The 22,866-nt window shown below is 41.6% G+C and overlaps 1 protein-coding gene across 1 annotated transcript; it reads right to left on the reverse strand.

The window, feature by feature from the left end:
• Positions 1-10,567: 10,567 nt before the first annotated feature.
• helt (helt bHLH transcription factor) lies at positions 10,568-15,170 on the reverse strand. The gene is made up of 4 exons (XM_036583533.1): positions 15,108-15,170; positions 14,341-14,445; positions 13,239-13,338; positions 10,568-11,106 (listed from the first exon to the last, which is right to left on the reverse strand). Exons 1-4 carry the CDS (start codon positions 15,168-15,170, stop codon positions 10,568-10,570), a joined length of 807 nt encoding a protein of 268 aa, XP_036439426.1.
• Between the last annotated feature and the right edge of the window lie 7,696 nt (positions 15,171-22,866).

Consider the following 22,866-nt stretch of genomic DNA (forward strand, 5'->3'; position numbering starts at 1 on the left):
AGTTTTGAGGCATTATTCAAAACCTCTTTATGTCCTTAAATAGCCAGAAACCACCAGCTTCATTCGTCACTCCTATAACTTAACAACTTTGTTTGCATTGCTTTCCTTTTTGCTTTTTACTGAATTATTACTGAATAATAAGACTTAAGATAAATTAAAGGGGTTAAGCGACAAACTAATTTGCTCTGTGTTGAAGAGTTTATATACACGCACTGAGCACTTTATTAGCTACAGCTGCCATGGATATACATTTATTGCCCATTTTATGAGGTCCACTTATGTAGGTGCACTTTGTTGTTAACTACAGACTGTAGTCCATCTGTTTCTTTGCACACTTTAGCCCGCTTTCACTCTGTACCTCAGGACCCCCATGGACCCTCACAGAGCAGGTACTATTTGGGTGGTGGGTCATTCTCAGCATTGCAGTAACACTGACGTGGTGGTGATGTGTTAGTGTGTGTTGTGCTGGTACGAGTGGATCAGACACAGCAGTGCTGCTGGAGTTTTTAAACACTGTGTCCACTCACTGTCCACTCTATTAGACACTCCTACCTTGTCGGTCCACCTTGTAGATGTAAAGTCAGAGACAATAGCTCATCTGCTGCTGCACAGTTTGTGTTGGTCATCCTCTAGTCCTTCATCAGTGGTCACAGGACGCTGTTGGCTGGATGTTTTTGGTTCTCAGTCCAGCAGCAACACTGAGGTGTTTAAAACTCCAGCTGTGTCTGATCCACTCAGACCAGCGCAACACGCACCATCACAGTGTCACTGCAGTGCTGAGAATGATCCACCACCCAAATAATACCTGCTCTGTGGGGGTCCTGTGGGAGTGGCCACTGAAGAACAGGGTGCAGAGAAACAGATGGACTACAGTCTGTAATTGTAGAACTGTAAGTGTACCTGTATGCTAAGTGGAGCTGATAAATTGGGCAGTAAACATAGATACAAGGTAAGTGTACCTAATAAAATACTCACTGAGTGTATTTACATTCACAAACAGAGGTATGTGTGCGTCCAGCTTATATTCTTACCAAAGAGTAATACACCTTACTCAGTGAAATGAAAGTGACCCAAATGGATCCCTGTTCACAGTTTAGGGCTCCTCTTATGTAGGCCGGCCACTTTTCTTTTAGTATCCATATCATAAAATGGAATTCCCTGGTGATTTTCAGGGCACTACAATTTCCAAGCAATGCACTCGTATTTGCAGGTGAACACTGTAGATCACTACATCAGCTGAATGTACACCAAAGTGCATTGTGAGCCTCTCGTTACTATACAAAAGACAGAGGAACGTTAGCTGATATTAATGATGGCGCTGAGCCACTGACTGCGAAACTTAATAGACTCTCTTGAATGTGATGCGTTCACTGTCTGCTGTTGATCAAATAGCAAATACACAGAGAGGTAACTGCAATCATGGACCAGAGATTAAATTTGTAGCTTAGTGAAGTTTAATACTTTTTTACTGCTCTTCATACCTGCACGTATTAAAAGGTTACTCCCACGTCTACAGTTACGAATCAGAGGAATATGAACTTCAGCCTTGCTCAAGCAGCTAATGTTGGTGTGTTTGTTTGACTGGCGAATGCTGATACAGGCTGATGATTTGAAAGTGTCCCCAGTTTATTTATTGATTTGTACCACTACTAGTAAACTAAATAGTTTCCCCAATAAGGCACAATCAAATTCGGTCACAGTCTTGGTCATTTGTTTATTTTTAGATGAACTGTTTCATGTGCCGTTTCTTAAAAATGACCACGTTTGTCAGCTTGTAATCATACAGGTATTCGATTTTCAGTAATATTTGAGTAAAGTAGATATCTTCTGAACTAAATACTAAAAGTATAACAAAGTACAATGACTGTATTTTTCACCCCTGTTACAAAGCATTTACGAACAACCACCGACTAATGGCCAATGGGTACACAAACGTATATATAGTACACAAAACTATAACATAATTTGTCAACACTTCCCGAAAACATGTCATTTTCTTGTTCTGTTGAACAAAGTTGTTTTTTCCTCTTTAAACTTTGTTTCATAGCAGTTACTTATTGACAAGCCAACACTGCAATCAACACAACAGCATGTTAAACCTACTTCCATCGTCATATCATAATTCACCACTGATTGTTTTCTGATGCAGATAGCAGTCTGACTGGATAAAGTGGAACCGATTTTTTAAAATTTGTAAAATGTTAACAGATATTCAGGGTGGCCTGACTTTCTTTAACAGTGTTGGTGAGAGAAACCAGGTGTTGCTGTGTGAACAACACAAGTATGGCCACTTTATTTACTACCCAAATGACCAGTGAACCCACACAGGTTTTTTATGTGTAATGTTGATAATGCTAAATAAAGGTGAATCTGAAAAAAAAAAATCTTTGGGACTATTTTGCCTTACAAGCCAGATGCAAGCCAGTGTACAACCCCATTTCCAAAAAAGTTGGGACGCTGTGCAGAGTGTAAATAAAAACGTGCATTAGTGCACATGGCATGGGTGACGTGCACATCTGTGAAGGCACCATTAATGCTGAACGATATATACATGTTTTGGCAACATATGCTGCCATCCAGACGACGTCTTTTTCAGGGAAGGCCTTGATTATTTCAGCAAGATGATGCCAAACCACATTCTGCATGTATTACAACAGAATGGCTCCATGTTTAAAGAGTCCGGGTGCTAAACTGACCTGGCTGCTGTCCAGACCTGTCACCCACTGATAATATTTGGCACATTATAAAGTGAAAAACACAACAAAGGAGACCCTGAACTGATGAGCAGCTGAAATCCTGTATCAAAGAACAATGGAAAACATTTCACTTTCAACACTACAGCAGTGTCTCCTCAGTTCCTAAACACTTACAGAGTGTTGTTAAAGAAGAGGTGATGAAACACAGTGGTAAACAGGCCCCCGTCACAACTTTTTTAGAATGTGTTTTTGGCATCAAATTGAAAATGGGCATATATTTTTCAAAAAACAATACAATTTCTCAGTTTCAACATTTGATATGTTGTCTTTGTACTATTTTCAATCAAATATAGGGTTTACATGATTTGCACATCATTGCATTTTGTTTTTGTTTACATTTTACACAGCATCCCAACTTTTCTGGAAACAGGGTTGTATTAAATAACAAGGATTGAAAGCCAGTAAAAGCCACCTAATGAAAGATTTGTATTATACCTCTTGAGGGTTACTAGCATTAATATATTAGTTGGTCTTTTGTCTTTGCTGGATCCTTTAATAGGATACAGCCATATTAACAGACATTTTGGGGTTAGTAGATTAGTGCTTGTGGCCAAAATCAATCCGATTAAATCAGTTTGACTTTATTTGTATGATTTCCCACAGGGTATCATCACCAATATACTTTGAATGCCATAGATCGCACAGACCAAGACAGGGGACACTGTAGCAAGGAGCATGAAAAAGCTATGAGGTGAACTCTTTCCTGGACAGGTTAGTGAGACAATCCAAACCAGCAGCTTAGGTAACTAATAGCAGAGTAGATCCAGTACTAGTACCTAGTAACAAGTTAGTAGTTATATCAAGACTGTTTACTTGAAAACATCTTGATTCAGTTGTCATGCTGAGGTCTTGATAAAACCAAGGAGAAAGAAGTGTTCCAGTCAGTAATGGACAGTCAACTCCATAATTCTTGGCACCCATGCTAAAGATGGGTAAAAATGTAATGAAAAAGTGCCTGTGGTTAATTGTCTCAATCTCATAACATGAGAAAAATCAAACCTTTTGCTAAAATATTTTTAAACTTTTAAAGACTTTTTTTTTAACACAACCACATGTATTGCCACCCCTAGAATTCTTATGAACAAAATATAATAGAAGCCTTTTCCACATTTGCAGTCCACAGTTAACAGTTCAGGAGATCATGCATGATTTCGTGTTTCACCGCACTCTTAAAAATGATGGTTCTTTAGAAACATGAGTTCTATATAGAACCATTTCTTGCTTAAATGGTTCTTTGCATGGTGAAATGGTTCTTCAGATTGATTTAGAATGTGCTGTGAATGGTTCTCTATTGAACCTTTTTGAAAATAGTTCGAAAAATGGTTCTGCTATCGTTACGATTTCAAGCTTGCATACAATAGAAGAACATAGAACCATATACAACACATTCTCCATCAATCTGAAGAATCATTTCACCATGTAAAGAACCATTTAAGCATGAATCCTCAGTAGAACTTGTTGTTCTAAATAGAACCGTTCTTTTTTACTAATTCTCGATGAACCTTTTTTAAGAGTGTACTGTATTAACAGTTCTGTTCAGCACGTTCTGACAGGTCATTTGTATGAATGGACTCGATTTGCATGGTAGGTACTTTTCCCCCATTTGTGAGTTGTTTTATTGACTTTAGTGGAATTTGTCCCTGAAACGAAACATGAAATGGAACTTAACCCAATCCATGAATTTGAAAAGCAGCCATTTTTTGGTACCCAGACTCAGACAGCAGATGGTTGCTGGTAAACCTTCCTGAGAAGAACTTCATGTGCGGTCACTTTCATCTGTAGGCCGTATCAAACCGTGCAGAGCTCTACCGAAGTTTCCTCAGAGTTCGCATCTCTTCTCTGAAGATGGCTGCTTCTTCCTTGGCTTCTCTCTGTAGCAATTTCAAGACATTTTACATGAGAAAGGGCCGACTCCCCGGGCGCGTTTAGCAGGGCTCCATTAGTTATTATTCATAGAGCCTAGTGAAGCTAAAACGCTCTAATTTCTCTCAGCTTTTTTCCCCTCCGCTTGGCTCACTGTTCTCTGCTGGGATTTAAACCAATATTGGCTTGTTGGTCTTCTTTCACAGCGCCCGCCTTTCATGGCATTATGGGGTTTTTTTCCATCTGCGTGCCCTCTTTGTCGACCCCCCCCACTCCTTGCTTTCTGCCGTTTGACAGACTCCCTGGCAGGCGGCCTCATGTTATCGGTCCAGTCGTCCGTTCATCGATCCATTTACTGCTTCTGTTGACGAACATCTGTGCATCATTCCTGTGTGTACTCAAAGTTCTACAGACTTCAAGATCTGGAGGAGCCCTCAAGGAGTCCTTCTGTAGTCTTCTTCCCAGTGGATGTGTTTCCTTACAATCTGTTTGAACCATTGGTTCCAACTGTTGGATTTCGGCGCCTCGTTTTCAGTCTCAGTTCAGTCACTTTACTCAGCAGCTTTGATTTCATACGCCTGATTATTTTCCTATAGAGCCACTCAGGGATGAAGCCCAAGGAACCCAAGGTTGTCTCCCTTTCACCCATGCCTCAATGGGACAGCCCCCCACCCCATCAACTAGATTCACTTCTTAACCCGCTCTTTCTCAGTGTATTCTTGGTTTTCTCTAATGAATCTAATGAAATAAGCCGTTTCTGTGGTGCTACTTCTTGGATGAAGACGAAGCAGAAAAAGTTCTTCAACCAACTAGGTGACGTGCAACCAAAAATTAAGACCTTGCTCGCTCTATATCAGAACAAAAACAAAAAGTTAAAGAACTGTGAGGCCAGAACAACTTTATTAAGGCAGTGTCTATTTACACTAAGTGAAAGTATATTGTATGAAAAATATACTCACATATTGTAAATCATGCAACTATAGCATACCAAAAAACATATTTCTGCTCTAATTTTCATTCCTCCAAAAACGAGGCAGTATTGGGAGAAGCTGTGCTGAAGGGAGAATTAGAGAGTAAGGTTATTTAGTATTAACCAGAACATAAGTGAGTGTATTTTTCAATTCAATCCATTTAAGTAATAAATAAACAAGTAATGGCAATACCAGTCCAACTGTCGGTAAAAGTGAAACGTTATCTGCTCTCTTTAAAAAGATGGTTTTCAGGGGTTCTTTAGTAAAGACAGTGGTTCTATGTAGAAGCATGAATACTCAAAGAAGTGTTATGATGTTATTACAATAGCAGAACCCTGTGCAGTGCAAAAAGAGTCATATACAACACGTTCTCCATCAATCTGAAGAACCATTTCACTATGCAAAGAACCGTTTAATCTGTCACCCTCACACCTTCTCCGGCTCCCTTCCGCCAGAACATCGCAGGGTGTTTGGCGCGCTAATACGGGCGAGACGGAGGGAGGAGATGGATGTAGCAAAGCCCTTTTTCTGTCCTCCCATTGTGCCGGCCTGAGAGGGTTTCACTCCATCCAGTTAGAAAGAAAAAAGGCAGAGCCACCAACATCTCAGAAACAATCAGCGTCACGGCTGACTGCAACTTGGTAAAATTATATGCAAATGTCCCCAAAGTTTCGGGGGGCTTTTTCCAGCCCTTCATTTCCACCCTGGTGGCCGACTCTTCTTGGCTTTTCCACCTCTAATCCTGACCACAGTGGAGAATAGGCCGCCTCATTTGCCTAAATACGTCTATAGAAGAAAGCAGAACTTATCCAAACTTATCTAAACTTATCCAATCTCTAGGGTCAGGATGCGCTGAGCAGTTAAGCGCTGCAATTTCATTGCACAACCAGTGAAAAATATTAGAGTCCATCAGAAAGATTCCTTATCAGATGGAACCAGTTGATTCTGAATGAAGTGGAGGGTGTTAACTTGTTTAACTTGGCTGGTGGGTGTTGGTGAAGGAAGACACTAAAGCAAACATTGTCTCACTCTGTCCTCATGTTAAATACACTTCCCCCTGCCACCGGCCAGTGTTGACCAATTGATTTTGTTATTTGCATTATATTTAAATATAGGTGGATAACACTGTGTCATAGGAGGAGGGGCTGCTTACATTGTGTTTGACCGAATCCCCTGGGAAAGAAGCTTATTGTCAATCAAGGAGTCTTAGACCAGCTAACCAATCTCCAGTTTCCTGTGGTCAGTTTGAGCAAGAAGGCTGGTGAAGAGAATACAGAAGTCCAGAGAGGACCATGAGGCAGTTGCAGTTTTCTGGACTGTTATCTTGAGATCATGATGTCATTGTCTTGTGATGTCAAGATAACAAGTTTTGTTATCTTGAGATCACAAGAAAAATGCCATGATCTTGAGAAAATAACTTTTTAAATCTTGTGATCACAAGAAAAATAAGTTCTGATCTCGAGAACGCAACTTTGTTATCTTGAGATGACAAGAAAAATAAGTTGTCTTGAGATCACAAGACAAATAAATTGTGATATTGTCAAAACAACTTTTGTTATCTTGAGATCACAATACAAAAAAATTGTGATATTGAGAAAACAAGTTTTATCTTGAGATGACAAGATGATCTTCAGAGCACAACTTTGTTATCTTGAGATCACAAGACAAATAAATATCAAAAAAACAGTTTGGTAACACTTTCTATGAATGTCACCTTTGTAAGCATCTATAAACACATTTATATCATGCTATAATGTATTCATAAGGCATTATAAACATGGTTATAAATATTTATAAAAAAGAATTACACTGAATTACACTTTATAGCCATGTTTATGATACATTATGAATTGTTAATATAATGCATTATAAATAGTGTTAATAATGTTATAATGTCAGTGCCAAAGAAGTCAGTCCCAGCTTGTAGAGCGTAAAGTAAAGACAAATACCAAGCTAACGGTGGTGAACATTACCTTTCCCACATTGGGTAAAACACTGATGGCAGCTCTAGTTTAAACTCTGACATTTGAAGCCTGTATTGTGCTTTACTGTGAATGTTTTAGTGTTTCAGTAAATCCTTCAGTAAATACTTCAACTTGTAGCCTCACTCTGAACACTGGAGGAGGCTTTAATACAGTACGGTTCACTTTACTTAGAGCGGACAAATACCACTTATGAGCTCTTATAACTTGTTATGAACAGTACTTATAATGTATTATGTTAACAATTCATACACATGGCTATAACGTATAGTGCATTTTTATAAATATTTATAGCTATGTTTATAATGTCTTATGAATGCATTATAACATGTTATGAATGTGTTTATAGATGCTTACAAAGGTGACATTCATAGAAAGTGTTACCAACAGTTCTATTATTTTGAGATCACAACACAAATAAACTGTGATATCGAGAAAACCTTTATCTTGAGATGACAAGAAAAATAAGTTGTTATCTTGAGATCACACAGCAAATATATTATGATACTGAGAAAACAACTTGTGTTATCTTGAGACCACAAGACAGTTAAGTCGTAATCTTAAGATAACAGTCCAGAAACTACCTCAGTTATAACTACCTCATGGCCTCTCTAGACTTTCCTTAAGGTGACGGTAGAACATGTAGAGTCAATCCAGCATAGGGTCACTAACTCTGTCTGTTTTGTTATTGTTTTGTTGGTTTGTTGCTTCCTTCCCTTACATGTATGCTGGATAACAGTATTTAATGCTATTAATGTAGGTCTAAATAATGGCTTTCATTTAGCTGAGAAATCTAAAAGCTACACTGACTCCAAAAAGTATTCGGACATTTGTGCTACAGTTGAAAATGTGGTATTTACCTTGTTTAGAAACAAAATGTCAAAGCAAGTGGCTTTTATTTTCAACTGTCCATTCCAAGATACTCATTTTCCTTGTGGTGTCCTTAGTATTGATTCAAAAGGCGGTGAGTGAGACTCAGGCCTTGATTTCTTTGACAAATTTTGAAAGTCTTTCTGCTCTTCTGAGTTCATGCTCACCAAAACCATTGTAAGAAGAACAACCCCAGACTTTGAGGTGTCCACCTCTGTGCTTTGCAGTAGCCTTGGTGCAGCCTGCTTGGAGTTTTTCGCCAGGCTTATTTCACACAAAGATTCTACCATCAGTCTGATCATGCGCTAAAAGCATTTTCGCTGAAACAACATTTTAGTCAACATTTAATGAAGTCACCTAAACAACTGCATTGACGTTCACCAATGATCAAACGGGGTGCAAATACTTTCGGGGGTCCCTGAACATAATGCAGCATCCAGAGCGAGGATTCAACTCATCATCTACAAATCAAGCCCTTCATAAACTGTATCGGGTATATATAGGAATCAGTACACTGCAAGCAAATAACCAAATAGCAAGGAAAGATGGTTCTTCAAGGGTTCTTTAGTAGAACCATGAGTTCTACATAGAACCATTTCATGCTTAAATGGTTCTTTGCATGGTGAAATAGTTCTTCAGATTGATGGAGAATGTGTTCTGTATGGTTCTATAAAGCATCGAAAAGGGTTCTGCTTTTGTTACGATGTCATGTAACAACAGAAGAACTCTTTTTGGTGCTATAGAGAACCATTTTCAAAAAAGGTTCTATATAGAACCACATACAGCACGTTCTCCGTCAATCTGAAGAACGATTTCACCATGCATTTCATGCATTTAAGCATGAAATGGTTCTATATAGAACTAGTTGTGTTTACTAAGGAACCCTTGAAGAACCATCCTTTTTAAGAGTGTAGATAATTAGGTGGGCAATATGACAATATATTCATTGCAATAAATGATCAGAGATACACTATATCTAGAACTCTGACCAGTTGCTTTCTTGTTAAAAAATGGATTTTGTCTGTTTATAGACAGACTGTTAAACCACTAAAGTGTCCTTTTTCACCGTTTTTCAATTATTTTTCATTGTTTCTTCTGTTCTTTGTTCTTTATGTTGAATAAAATGTATAATATATAAATATAATATATAAATGTGCCACCACCAATTTACTGCACTGTAAAACAAATTATACTAATTTGTTAAAATACTAATATAAATCAAGTAAGAGTTACTATTTGATGTATAATCCTTAGTCACTGAGGTACATTCAGTGTTTAACGTCTCGAAATAAATGATTGACATCAGTTGTTTGGCTTCATATTAATGACTTTGCCTAATTTAATGGGGACGACTGGGTGGCCATATTTTGAGGTAAAAAAACATGTTTTTCTACAATTTTAACTACAATAATCTATACATGACTATGGGATATATGATTTAAATGACAAAGAAAACAAATGCCTAATAAATATTATAAAATATATAATGAAAGTTGTCCCCAGGAGTCGTGTCACTGGTGTGACCGCATAACAACAAATCTCTTATTTTAAAATAAAAATCACACTGATGACATCACTTGACTTCCTTTTACCTGTTTTCTGAGGATCTATAAGGAAAAGCACATGGTGAGTCCACTGTGTCTTTCAGTTATCAGAGATTTTCTCATTTAGCTCACGATTTCATATGAAGCTTTTAGCTGAAGTCACTGGTGTGACCGACTTTATTCTGAGGTAATTGTGAAAAAATAGAATACAAATGGATTAAATTTCATATTTTAGTGGATGTTCCATGATTGACAACATGTGGTTTGATGCTCTGTAGCAGTTATTCTGTAAAATTCATTGTTCATTAAAAATGTCTCTGGTGTTCCTTTCTTATGTGTAACACCAATGAGGATCAGTAACACCAGTGACTTCTATGGAGAGATAGAAAAGTGGACGTTTCTGTAGAATGACCCGTCTTTCAATCCCCCCATTGCTCCAGTTTAAGGTCAGAGTTTTTCACTTGGTCAACACCACAACGTTTTACAAACAAACGTGTTTATTGCATTTAATAATCTAGATGAGCGTTAAAAATACAGGAATATGCACATATAAATTAAACAGGAACACAAACAGAACGTGTTTACAGAGCGGCGTGCGCTGGCGCGTGCAGGCCGAGCGCGCTCGCGTGCGCGTGCCCTATTAGGCTGAGGTAGTGATGCTCGAGTCCCTGCGCGGGCGCGAAGTAGCCCGCGTGCTGCTGTTGCTGCTGCTGCTGCTGTTGGTGATGCTGGTGTTGCTGCTGGTGCGGCTGCTCGTGCTGCGCGCTCGCTGACAGAGGCACCGACGCGTAGGCGAGCGCGTGCGCGTGTCCGTGCCACGCGAAGTGTCCCGGTGAGCTCGGGTATTCGGCGGGGCTCGCGCCGCTTTGGTACTCCTGGCACGGGTGGTGGAGGTGGTGGTGGTGGTGGTGGTGGTCCGCGCGCTCCGGCGAGGAGACGCTCGCGAGCGCGCCGAAGACGGGCTCAGAGAGAACGCGCGACTGCAGGAAGGCGAGCACGCGCGCGTACTTGGCGTCTTTGGTCTCCGCGCGCTCCACCGTGGTGAGGTAGTGCACCAAGTTCTTCATGCACTCGCGGTAGCCGTAGTGGAAGTAGCTGGCGAACTCCGCGAGCAGCTCACCTGCGGAGGGGGCACGCGAGAGATTAGACACGCGGTCACTGGCGTTTCTTACAGTTTGTGTTGATGTGACGAATAACTCTGGCTGTGTCTCAGATCGACCCCTGTCTCCAGTGAATATTAAACAGTTCTGTATGAAGCTGAACAGACTGACCGGTGAGGGCAGCGACTTCATAACAGGACTGGAAAACCGACAAAGAGGGTCAAAACGGTGCTCTTTTAGTTTTGGGCTCCTTGTTCCGTACTGACAGCCTCTCTTTTAGTTTTAGCCCCTCTCTTCCAAGGGTTTCTTTTGTAGTTTTGGGCCCCTTACTCTCTTCTAAGAGTCTCTAATTTAGTTTTGGGCCCCTTACTCTCTTCTAAGAGTCTCTAATTTAGTTTTGGGCCCTTTGCGCTCTTCTACGAGGCTCTAATTTAGTTTTGGGCCCCTCGCTCTCTTCTGAGGGTCTCTAGTTTTGGGCCCCTTACTCTCTTCTAAGAGTCTCTAATTTAGTTTTGGGCCCTTTGCGCTCTTCTACGAGGCTCTAATTTAATTTTGGGCCCCTCGCTCTCTTCTGAGGGTCTCTAGTTTTGGGCCCCTCGCTCTCTTCTAAGAGTCTCTAGTTTTGGGCCCCTCGCTCTTTTCCAACAGTCTCTAGTTTTGGGCCCCTCGCTCTCTTCTAAGAGTCTCTAGTTTTGGGCCCCTCGCTCTTTTCTAAAAGTCTCTAGTTTTGGGCCCCTCACTCTTTTCTAAGAGGCTCTAATTTAGTTTTGGGCCCCTTGTTCTCTTCTGATGGTCTCTTTTTTTGTTTTTGGCCCCTTACTCTCTTCTAAGAGTCTCTAATTTAGTTTTGGTCCCTTTGCGCTCTTCTAAGAGTCTCTAATTTAGTTTTGGGCCCTTTGCGCTCTTCTAAGAGTCTCTAATTTAGTTTTGGCCCCTTACTCTCTTCTGAGGGTCTCTATTTTAGTTTAAGGCCTCTTGCTCTCTTTTAAGGGTCTCTCTTTTAGTTTTGGGCCTCTTGCTTAATTCTAGGAGTCTCTATTTTAGTTTTGGGCCCCTCGCTCTCTTCTAAGGGTCTCTCATCTAGTTTTAGCCCTCTCACTCTCTTCTGAGGGTCTCTCCTCTAGTTTTGGGCCCCTCATTTTTTTCTGAGGGTCTCTCTTTTAGTTTTAGGCCCCTCGCTCTCTACTAAGGGTCTCTCCTCTAGTTTTAGGCCCCTTGCTCCCTTCTGAGGGTCTCTCTTTTAGTTTTAGGCCCCTTGCTCTCTTCTAAGGGTCTCTCCTCTAATTTTAGCCCTCTCACTCTCTTCTGAGGGTCTCTCTTTTAGTTTTAGGCCCCTTGTTCTTTTCTAAGGGTCTCTCCTCTAATTTTAGCCCTCTCACTCTCTTCTGAGGGTCTCTCTTTTAGTTTTGGGAAGTCTTATTAGAGGATAACGTCCCTTGCTTTATTCTAAGGTTCCTTCTTTCATTTTGGGAAGTTTTATGAGGTCATAAATGACATGTTGCTTTGCCCTTTTTTGTATTTGTTTTTTTCTGAGCAAAACCAACGTATAAAATATAAAATATATCAAAATATTTCTAACAAACAAAATATCACGTTGAATATTGACCTTAGAATCGAAAGCAGGATCTGAAAATATGTGTGTCCCATAATGATCAGGCTACAAAGGGACACTTTCAGTTCTTGAAAATCTGAGAATTTACGTAACAACAAACTCGCCTTCGGTATGTTAGGCTTATACACAAATATAGCAGCGGTTGGCAAGAATTACATTTTAATGGACACTGGATGTTTGTCCAGTTTGCGGTGTTGAGGGATGCTATTAGAAGACAAACGACCCAATGGTACAGTTTCTACACTGAGACCCCTTAGAAACGACCCCAGTCAGTTTAATAAGCACAACAAGACTTCTGTTGTATGTATTAAACTCTATAAATCCATTAATTACAATATTCTGAGCTTTTTTTGAAGAAATGTAGCTGCGTTTTCAGGCTGTAGTCCATCTGCCCTGCATAGACAACTCGTTATGCTTATATATGACGCTGATAATGTTTAGAACATTTTAATAATATTTTGAGAATGATCAGTTTAAAGCGCCTCCGTTCAGTAAAGCTACGTTTAGGTTAAAACTGCTCGTGACTGAGGCCCGCGTTACCTTTCTCTCTGCCTCCGCGAGGAAAGTCCGCAGCGTGGAGCGCGCGCAGATACTGCACGGTCATCTCCAAGATCTCCGCCTTCTCCAGCTTCCCGCAGTTCTGCACGAGCCAAAAACAACCAAGCTTTGTTCACAGACATGGACACATGTACCATCTGCGTGTCAGCATAGGCAGGAAAACAAGCGACTAACCCTCTATTGCACGATGTTGCCTCAAGGCAACAAACCCATTTTCCTCACTTTACAATAACATTATACATATTTAATGACAAGGACAGGGTTAAGAATGAAGGGAAGAGTTCGAGTAAGTCAGTAAAAAGCATGTACGTGGTCATACTGTCTCTTAGTGGACACTTTAAACCTCTTTTTTAACACTCAGTGTCATTTGGTTTTTGTTATGAGAATTTGCAGAAATATGTTTGTTGCCTAGAAGCAACAATGTGCCACAGTGGAATGGATTTAGCCAATCACAAAGCCAGGTCTCAGCAGTTCAGGGAACACGGTTCTATGTAATTTCTTCCCATTGTCGCACAATGTTGCCTCAGGGCAACATAAACCAAAAGGACCCCTGCACACATTATTATGTAAAAAATGTTTTTGAATTTAATAATCATTTAATAATCAAACCTTTTTGCAAGAAAAAGTGAATCGAATATTGTTTTAATTGCTCTCATAATGCGAGCAGTAGAGGGTTAACAGTTTGTTATGTTTCTAGAGTTCGGTTTAATCGATTGTAGTTGCTGAAAATAAAATGAAAGTCAAAATATCAAGGGGCTAAATTATTGAATTCACAAAATTCTGTAATTCTGAATTATAATTGTATATTTACCCGCCATGAATACTAATGAAATAAACATATATGGTCGTGTAATCGATTTCTATGCTAAATAAATAAATAAAAATATAAATATAATATAAATAAACAGCTAAATAAATCATTCAGATGTTAAGCTTCTGTTTAAAATGTCATTTATATCTTTTATTGTTGTTGTTGTTGTTGTTACTGTTATTACTATTACTGCACACGATACATCTCCCAGTAGTGAAACAGCGCTGCACGCGCTCCCCCGGCCCCCTCAGCGCGCGCGGTCTGTGAACGCACCTGTTTGGCGAGCGCCATGGGCACGGTCTTGCCGAGCTCGTGCAGGCAGCGGTTGATGCGGTCTCTCCTCCGCTTCTCGATCACCTTGTGCGAGACCGGCGTCCTCTGAGAAAAAAGGGAGGAAGGAAAAAAAAACCAGCGACGTTAGAAAGCGCGCCATGCATGGAGCGAGCGCGCGCGCCAGTCCTCCGCAGCGTCCCGCGCAGCGCGTGAGACGTGAGCGCGACGACAAAACCAAAAGCACCCGTCATCATCACGAGATCACATCACAGCCAGGTGCTGCTCAGTCAGACCTGGAAGGCGCGAGCCAAACGGTACAGAGCGCCTGTGCGCGCGAAATCTTCAGACGCTACACGCTTAAAAATACAGGAATCCCGTAAGAACCACGTCTGGTTTCCTAAAGACTCTTTGGAGAACCAAACCTGGTTCTACCAGGGCAGGGGTGCTGGAGATCTTCCACCTGCAGAGTTTAGCTCCACCCCTAATCTAACACACCTGATCAGGTGATGAAGGCCCTCAGGAGCGCGTGAGTGTTGGGTAGTGAACTCTCCAGGGTGGGAAATCTCCAGGACCAGGACTGAGCACCCCTGTTCTATAGCATCGCTCCAAAGGACGCTGTTCTCTTTATTACACGGAACCCAGAAGTTCTTCAGAGAAGCCAAAGGAAAGGTTCTTTAGAAAACCAGACATGGTTCTCTTACACGGCATCGCCTTTTCCAAATACTCCAACGTGGGTTCGGGTTCAAGATCTTCCGGTGTGCACTTACCTTCCCGTCCTTCATCTTCTTTGATGTCATCGCTTGGTGCACGAGCGCAAACCGAACGTTCATGTGCTCCGGGTCTCGTGATAGCGCGCGCGCTTTCTTCCTGTCTCAGGGCCAGACTGAAGCTGTCTGGTCGGAGTCCGGCCGTCTTATATATGAAGCGCGCGGAGGGTGTGTGTGAGGAGTGAGGAAGGGAGGGGGGGGGGTCTCTCGCACATCTTTCGTGGCCCCCTAAATTATTCCATAGGATTAAAGGCGATGATGCATGCGCGCGCTTAGGATCAGTTAAAGCAACAGTGGAAACCTGAAAGGGGGCGAGGAGGAGGTGGTGGTGGTGGTGGTGGTGGGCGTGGGGGGTTGGGGGATTGTAGCAAACCTATTTTGTTAACCCACGTGGCCACACGTGATCGGACTGAAGAGAGTCGTTTTGCACGGGAACGACGTGAACCGGAGCGCGCGCGACAGAGGCTCTCCAAAACTTCTTTACTTCCAGCTCCTCTTTCTCTCGCTCTCTCTCTCTCTCTCTCTTTTTTCTCTCTCTCTCTTTCCCTCTATCCACGCTCGCGCTTCTAGCCATCACCCCCCACCCGCATAAGAAAAACTGTCTGCGTTTTAAGACCCTGTCTACTCGGGCTCAGAGTAACTCAGTAAAGCCCATAATAGGGTGGGCAGGAGGGAGACCCCCTTTCTCTCTCTCTCCCTCTCTCTCTCTCTCTCTCTCTCTCCACTGCTCAGTTTGTTCTCACACGACTCGGTGACACGTCCACGCTCTTTCCTCTTTGTTTTCTTTTTCTTCTGTTGTTTGTTGACGCTCCCTAACTTTTTTTGTCCAGGGCAGGTGTGTGCATGCTTGTGTGTGTGCGTGCATGGTGCATCGCCCGGACCCCCTGGCGCAGTAGCGCGCGCGCACGCAGGAGGCTCACGATACCCACCGCTGGATCCTCTTTAGCACGCACGGCTCAATTTGTATCCTATTATGCTGTAAAAAAACAGTCCATTGAGCGGAATGAATGCTTTCAATTTGGGCCTAAAATGTTCGAACAAACGGAGCGAATGAGAGAAAGAGAAAGCGGGGCGCGCGCGCAGCTGGGGCCTCCTCCCCTCGGCGCGCGCATTATTCTCCCTCCCCGTCTCCCCGTCACCTGCGCGCGACGCTATTCATTTGCCTAATTTCAGGGGGTTAGACTTAACAAACTTTTCTCACTCTCTCTCTTTTCTCGAAGGGGAGGAGGAGGAGGGGGGGCTTTCTGATCCAATTAACGGCGCGTTTCGACGCGCTCAGCGTCATCAGAGCGAACGAGACAATTGCGCGCGCGCTGCGCACAAAAGGGGCCGTGCCACGCTGGCGCTGGGAGGGGGTGGGGGGCCGTGGGGTTGTTGCTCGAGTTGGTTGCCCCCGACAAAGGGCATTATTTTCATACTTGAATACATTTTCCTGCAACAATCGGCTGTTTTCTTTAAACAACAAAAAAAGCAGAAACCGCGCTCATTGTGCTCGCGGGGGCTCACACCGCGCGCGCGCCCCTCACGCGCTCTCGCCGCTCCTCCGCCGCCGTTTGAGCAAAAATAACACGTCGACGAGGAGGGGGAAAGTGAGAGAGAGAGCAAAGAAAAAAGAAAAGAAAGAAGAAATAAAAGATGTGGAGCTTTAAAGGAGAAGAATAAAGGCGCTTTCTGGACGCGCATGTGGAGCGATGGAGAGAGAAAAAAGGCACCGGTGGCGCAGAGTAGAGCATAAAATCCCATTACTATTATTGTTGGATTGAACACTAGACGGGATGCAGACGGGCTTGGGAAGATGAACAGCAGAAGTTTTATTATTTTTGACTTCTCTGAAAGGCTGTCTGAAGCCCCGTAGAGGGGAGCGAGTGCTAAAGCCGCCAGAAAGCGCCGCCGGTGCGCGCGTAAACCGCTTTCTCCAGCCACATAAACGCATTTAGCCTCTCACCGCTGCATTAAATCCAGCTTTTAGCGCGTGGTTAGCCGCTGTGGATCTTTTACGGATTGTAAAATATGCGATATGTGCCGGTTTTGTTCACTTAATCTCAGGAAACCAAAGTGTCCACCGCGCGTCTCCAAACGCAACCGAAATCCGTTGCTTATGGTCATCTTTTCCGTAATATTCCTTGCTGTGTTTATAAACCAAAGTTGAAAACTATATTTGTATATTAATTTCTAAGGTCTTTAGTGTTGAATATCGAGTGAATTATTTAGCACGGTTCACGTTTTGTTGTGAAGATTTCCGTGCGTAAAACGTGCGCCAGCGCGCTTTTTGCGCATTTTTAACGTACTTTTCAACGGGTAGTTTTGATAGCAGTGTCCGGTCACGCTTAAAACAATTTAATTTCCTTTTAACCAACACATTTCTGTCATTAACTTGCTAAAACCACAACAGGCTCTTCATTGTAATGTATTTTTTATATATTAAATAACTGACAAGTTAATAATTGTAAGAATAAATAAATAAATAAGTAAGTAAATGTAACTTAAAGTAGCGTTTTCGAGTTAAGATCCGCCTCATTAGTGATTAGTTCAGAGGGAAATATTGCTGTGCAAAGCTGGGAAACTTGCACGCACGCACACACGCGCGCGCGCGCGAGCACGGGGCAGCGAAGCGAAGGGTCTAGCAGTCTGAATAGGGGACAAAAGGAGGAGAGGCTACCTGAGAGAGCGCGAGGAGCTAAGCATAGTCATGCATGTCAGTCTGATTAGAGTCCTACAACTTTCTCACAGCGACCCTACAGCTTTCACTGCGTGGGTGGAGCCACGGAGATAACGACGCACTGTAGGGCTGAATTAAAGCAGAGACGTGTTTATTATTATTGTTATTATTATTATTATTATTATTATTGTTATTATATGCTTGTTTATTTGACCTGTTTATTCACACACTGTTTTCAACTCAACTTAAAATATGTGGTGACGGCAAGTTTAATAGTTTTGATCACGTCAGATAAAGGAAATTCTAGTTTTGGTGAACAAAAGCAGTGTTTTTAATCAGCACAAGACATTTAAAATCAGTATCTGTCCTGCACTGCAAAAAATGTCGTTGTTTTAACTTAAAGGGGAATTCCACCAATTTTTCTAAATTTCTATACACTCTAGTCCTTGAAATTTGAGAGTCCTTGAGATGTAAACAGAGTGATTCAGAGTGGTTTGGTGTGAAATGGTTCAGATGTCTTTACAGTGGTGGTGATAGGAACCAGGGGTCGTCATGACTACAACACAAATATAGACATTTTATTTACTATCAAAACCACCAGTGAACCTACACGAGTCCTCTGAGTTTATATGGAATGTTGATGATGGGAACATAGGCATAAATATGAAAATAAAAGTTTTCTTTTGTGGACTATTTTGCCTCAGAACACTCTTCATGTACCCCTCTGTCATGGATAAATTAAAATGAATAGATTCAAATACATCTTAAGCCAAAACATTGTAAAAAAAAATAAAAAAAAATGTTTTAGATGTCAGGCAGCAAATTCATAACCATTTCATGAGGGAGCTTTTAGAGGTGGACGTCTGGTTCCTATCACTACCACTGTGCACTATTCTGACTCGGTAAGTTTCTCTAGAACAGAGCGTTTCACACCAAACCACTCTGAATGACTCTGTTTACATCTCAACCATTTAATTACGTAGAACTTTTAAAAATCAGTGGAGTTCCCCTTCAGTAAAGAAACCCGGCTGCCTTAAAATGTAAACAGAGTAAACAGAGTCGTTCAGAGTGGTTTGGTGTGAAACGCTCTGATCAGGATAAAGTTACTGAGTCAGAACTGTTCACAGTGGTGGTGATAGGAACCAGACGTCCACCTCTAAAAGCTCCCTCACAGAAAGTTACTACATGAAATGGTTATGAATTCACTGCCTGATGACTGAGACGCTGTTTTATGGTAGTTTTGAGATCTTAAACTCCATTCATGGTGGAGGGATACATGCAGGGCGCTGTGAAGCAAAATAGTCCCCAAAGAAACTTATTATTTCAGATTTTCCACTATTTTCCATCATCAACATTCCTAAACTCAGAAGACTCGTGTAGGTTCACTGGTGGTTCTGGATAGTAAATAAAATGTCTATATTTGTGTTGTAGTCATGGCAACCCCTGGTTCCTATCACCACCACTGTAAAGACATCTGAACCATTTCACACCAAACCACTCTGAATATCTCTGATTACACTATGTATCTATGAGTTACGCAGAAATAAAAATAAAATCAAATTTTTCACTTTTTAAAAATAAAGATTTTACCTTTTTAAAAACAGAATCAGTTGTTTTGTATATATAATTTATTTGAACCAATCAGTATGTTTCTTTGTCTCCCAAACTGAACAAACTAAGGATAGATAGACATTAATTATATTGCATTGTACCTAAATATGTTGGATTGATGACTCTGACTCTAATCTGTTTGAATGAAAATAGGTATGAAAGTGCACGTTTTTATTGTATTGTTAATAAAACAAGTAAGTGTATTGATTAGATGCTCCACACCCCAAACCCTACTGTTTACACTTTTTTTTATTACCCATAATCCCATGCCTGCAGGTCATATTTGGTGATGATGATGATGATGATGATATTTAGTCCATTTCTATCCTGCTTCACTCTCATTTAGAAGTAGACTGTGGAGTTCAGCACGAGGCTGAAATCAGCTTCCTTCTGGAACTTTCCGTTCCACCTTAAATGGTGCAGCGGTTACATTCTGGCGCTGTTACACTCTTCATTCACACTGCATCATTTAAGGTGGAACGGAAAGTTCGAGTGAGAAGAAGATAAGAAGCCAACTTCAGCTTCGTGAGCTCAGTTTAGTCTGTTTGAGTTCAAGTGTAGTTCTTAGTGTCACAGCGCCACCGTGTGGAGCACCACATCATTAACACTGAAATGAAACTGAGCAGCTTCAGGAAACTTGTGCAGTTGGTTTACCACAGATTTATATATCTATATATCTATACTCTATTTACACATTACACCCCATAAACAGTGAAACAGAGTTTTTTAACTTACATTTAAACTCTGAGAAGTGTAGATTTAATAACGCACCCATTAATATATCACATCCACTATGTATAAACATATTAATATCTAAGTAACTCAGTGTAAAGCGTGGTTGTGTGTTGTACTGTGTGCTGTTTTGTGTGCTTTAGTAAGTTTTCCGCTGATGTTCAGCAGCATGTCTGTCTCCGGGCGGTCCGTTGTCCTGTGAGATGCAGTGACCCGTGGTGACCCCGAGAGCCGAACAAACGGACACAGTCGCACCAGCACAAGTCTCGTGCAGAAGTAAAGCCGCATCTGAACACTTTTAAAACAAGGCACCACAATGAAACAGGCCACATATTGTAGTAATGAAATAGAAATGCCTGAAATAGACATGTAGATGGATGAATGTAAGTTACTAAAGGGCTGGTATCTGGACAAATATGCTTCTTCTCTATTATCTTTTCATTTAAGTTTTGAAGTCTTTTTTTGTGATGTCACAAAAACACAGCCCATTTCCATACGTCCGCCTATTCAGCCCAGTTTAGCCCCTCCCATTTAGACTAACAAGGATTCCTTTTGTATGAGGCGCAATACAAGGCGGCCAATCAGAGCAGAGCTCATTTACATACATCACTCTTAAAGGCACAGTAACCAAAACAGCCTGTTTAATTTTAATGCTGCGTTAAAAACTCAGAAGTTTTTCTTCTAGCAGAAATTCAGTAAACATCTTACATCACACTTTGAAAAGATGGTTCTTCAAGGGTTCTTTAGTAAAGGGGTTGGTTCTATCTGGAACCAAGAGTTCTGTATAGAACCATGCATGCTTCTCATGATGAAATGGTTCTTCAAACTGATGGAGAATGTGTTGAATGTGGTACTAAATGGTTTTGTATAGCACCAAAAAAGATTCTTCAATTTTGACAAGCTTGACATTGTGACCATAGCAGAACCCTTTAAAAAAAAGGTTCTTTGTAGAACCATATACAATACATTCTCCATCATTTATACACATGACTTATATATATATATATATATATATATATATACACATACATATGTGTGTGTGTGTGTGTGTGGGAAATGAGCTCTTTAAATGAAGGATATATATTTAAAGGATATGGACCCTTTAAATAAAGGATATAAATTGATATGAGCTCTCTAAATAGTCGATTGTACTTTTCCCGTTCAAACCTGCTACTAACCGAAGTTCACGTTTTAACGCAGTGAGTTCACAGATTTATTATTTATATTCTGTTTACTGAAGTCAGCGCTTTACTCTGTTACACTACCCTGTTAGTCTATAGCGGAGCTGTAGTGGTGCTGTTTATCCGCTAGAGCGCGGCAGAGCGCTGTGGAGCCCAGTCTGGTGCTGTTTATCCGCTAGAGGGCTGCAGAGCTCTGTGGAGCTCAGTGTGGTGCTGTTTATCCGCTAGAGGGCGGCAGACCTCTGTGGAGCTCAGTGTGGTGCTGTTTATCCGCTAGAGGGCGGCAGAGCTCTGTGGAGCTCAGTGTGGTGCTGTTTATCCGCTAGAGGGCGGCAGAGCGCTGTGGAGCTCAGAGAAGAGAGAGCGCTTCAATGTAAAAGCAGCTGGTCACTGTGATCTGTGTAATTAATTTACCCAATCACAGACCCCGAACAGAGAGCAGACTCTTCACCATACTCAGATAATAACTCTCAGAAACAGCCCACCGTCCCTTTACTTTCACTGTGGAAAAACTGGGACACAAAAAGGCTTTTTTCAGGGAAAGGAACCGCCTGACCGGTACAGCTCCCTCTTCTGCCTTATATACTTAATATTTGATTTTTACACTTAATTTATATTCATACAAACACTGGCGTTATAGCTGTTTATTGAGTGTGTCGCATATTTACTGTCTATTACACAAATAAATACAATCCGACAGTAATCAGATCGCGCAGCTCGAGCTTGTTAAATTGTCGCTAGGCGGTTGCTATGGTATTCAAGGCGGTTGCTAGGGTGTTGCTAGGAGGCTGCTATGGTTCTCCCGGTGGTTGCTACAGTGTTGCAAGGCAGTTGCTATGTGTGCTAGGTTGCTGCTATGGTATCCCAGAGGGTTGCTAGGGTGTTGCTAGGAGGCTGCTATGGTTCTCCCGGTGGTTGCTACAGTGTTGCAAGGCAGTTGCTATGTGTGCTAGGTTGTTGCTATGGACCCCCAAGTGGCTGCTAGGGTTTTGCTAGACAGTTACTATGGTATCTCATGTGGTTGCTAGGGTACTGCTAGACGGTCGCTATGGTATCTCATGTGGTTGCTTTAGTACTGCTAGGCGGTTGCTATGGTATCACATGGGGTGCCTAGGGTGTTCCAGGTGGTTGCCTGGGGGTTGTTAGGTTGTTGCTATGGTAAATGTGTATGTTTTATTTTCTTCTTTGTACTTTATTTGATATTTTTAAATATTTGATCTTTATACGTGATTTGTATTCATATATACTTTTATGTTATGACTGTTCAGTGAATGCATCACATATTTACTCTGAAATATACTCATTAAAATAATAATAAATAAATAAATCCAGCGTTGATATGAAAACAAGTTCCCTCCTGGTTTGTACGCATGAAAACATCAGGCGCCGGTCATTTACAGAGTTATTACCACCCGTATATAGACTATAAACCCCGCCCCTTAGAGCAACCCCGCCCCTTTGAACCGGAGGCGGGGCTGTTTGAGCCAATCCAGTGGAGCGGGTGGGCGGGGTTTGGCGGAAGACGGGTGGAGAAAGCAGCGCTCTCTCTGTGCGTCTCTCTCTCTCTCTCATTAGT

The sequence above is a fragment of the Colossoma macropomum genome, unplaced genomic scaffold, assembly GCF_904425465.1.
Source record: "Colossoma macropomum unplaced genomic scaffold, Colossoma_macropomum, whole genome shotgun sequence".
Taxonomy (NCBI): Eukaryota; Metazoa; Chordata; class Actinopteri; order Characiformes; family Serrasalmidae; genus Colossoma; species Colossoma macropomum.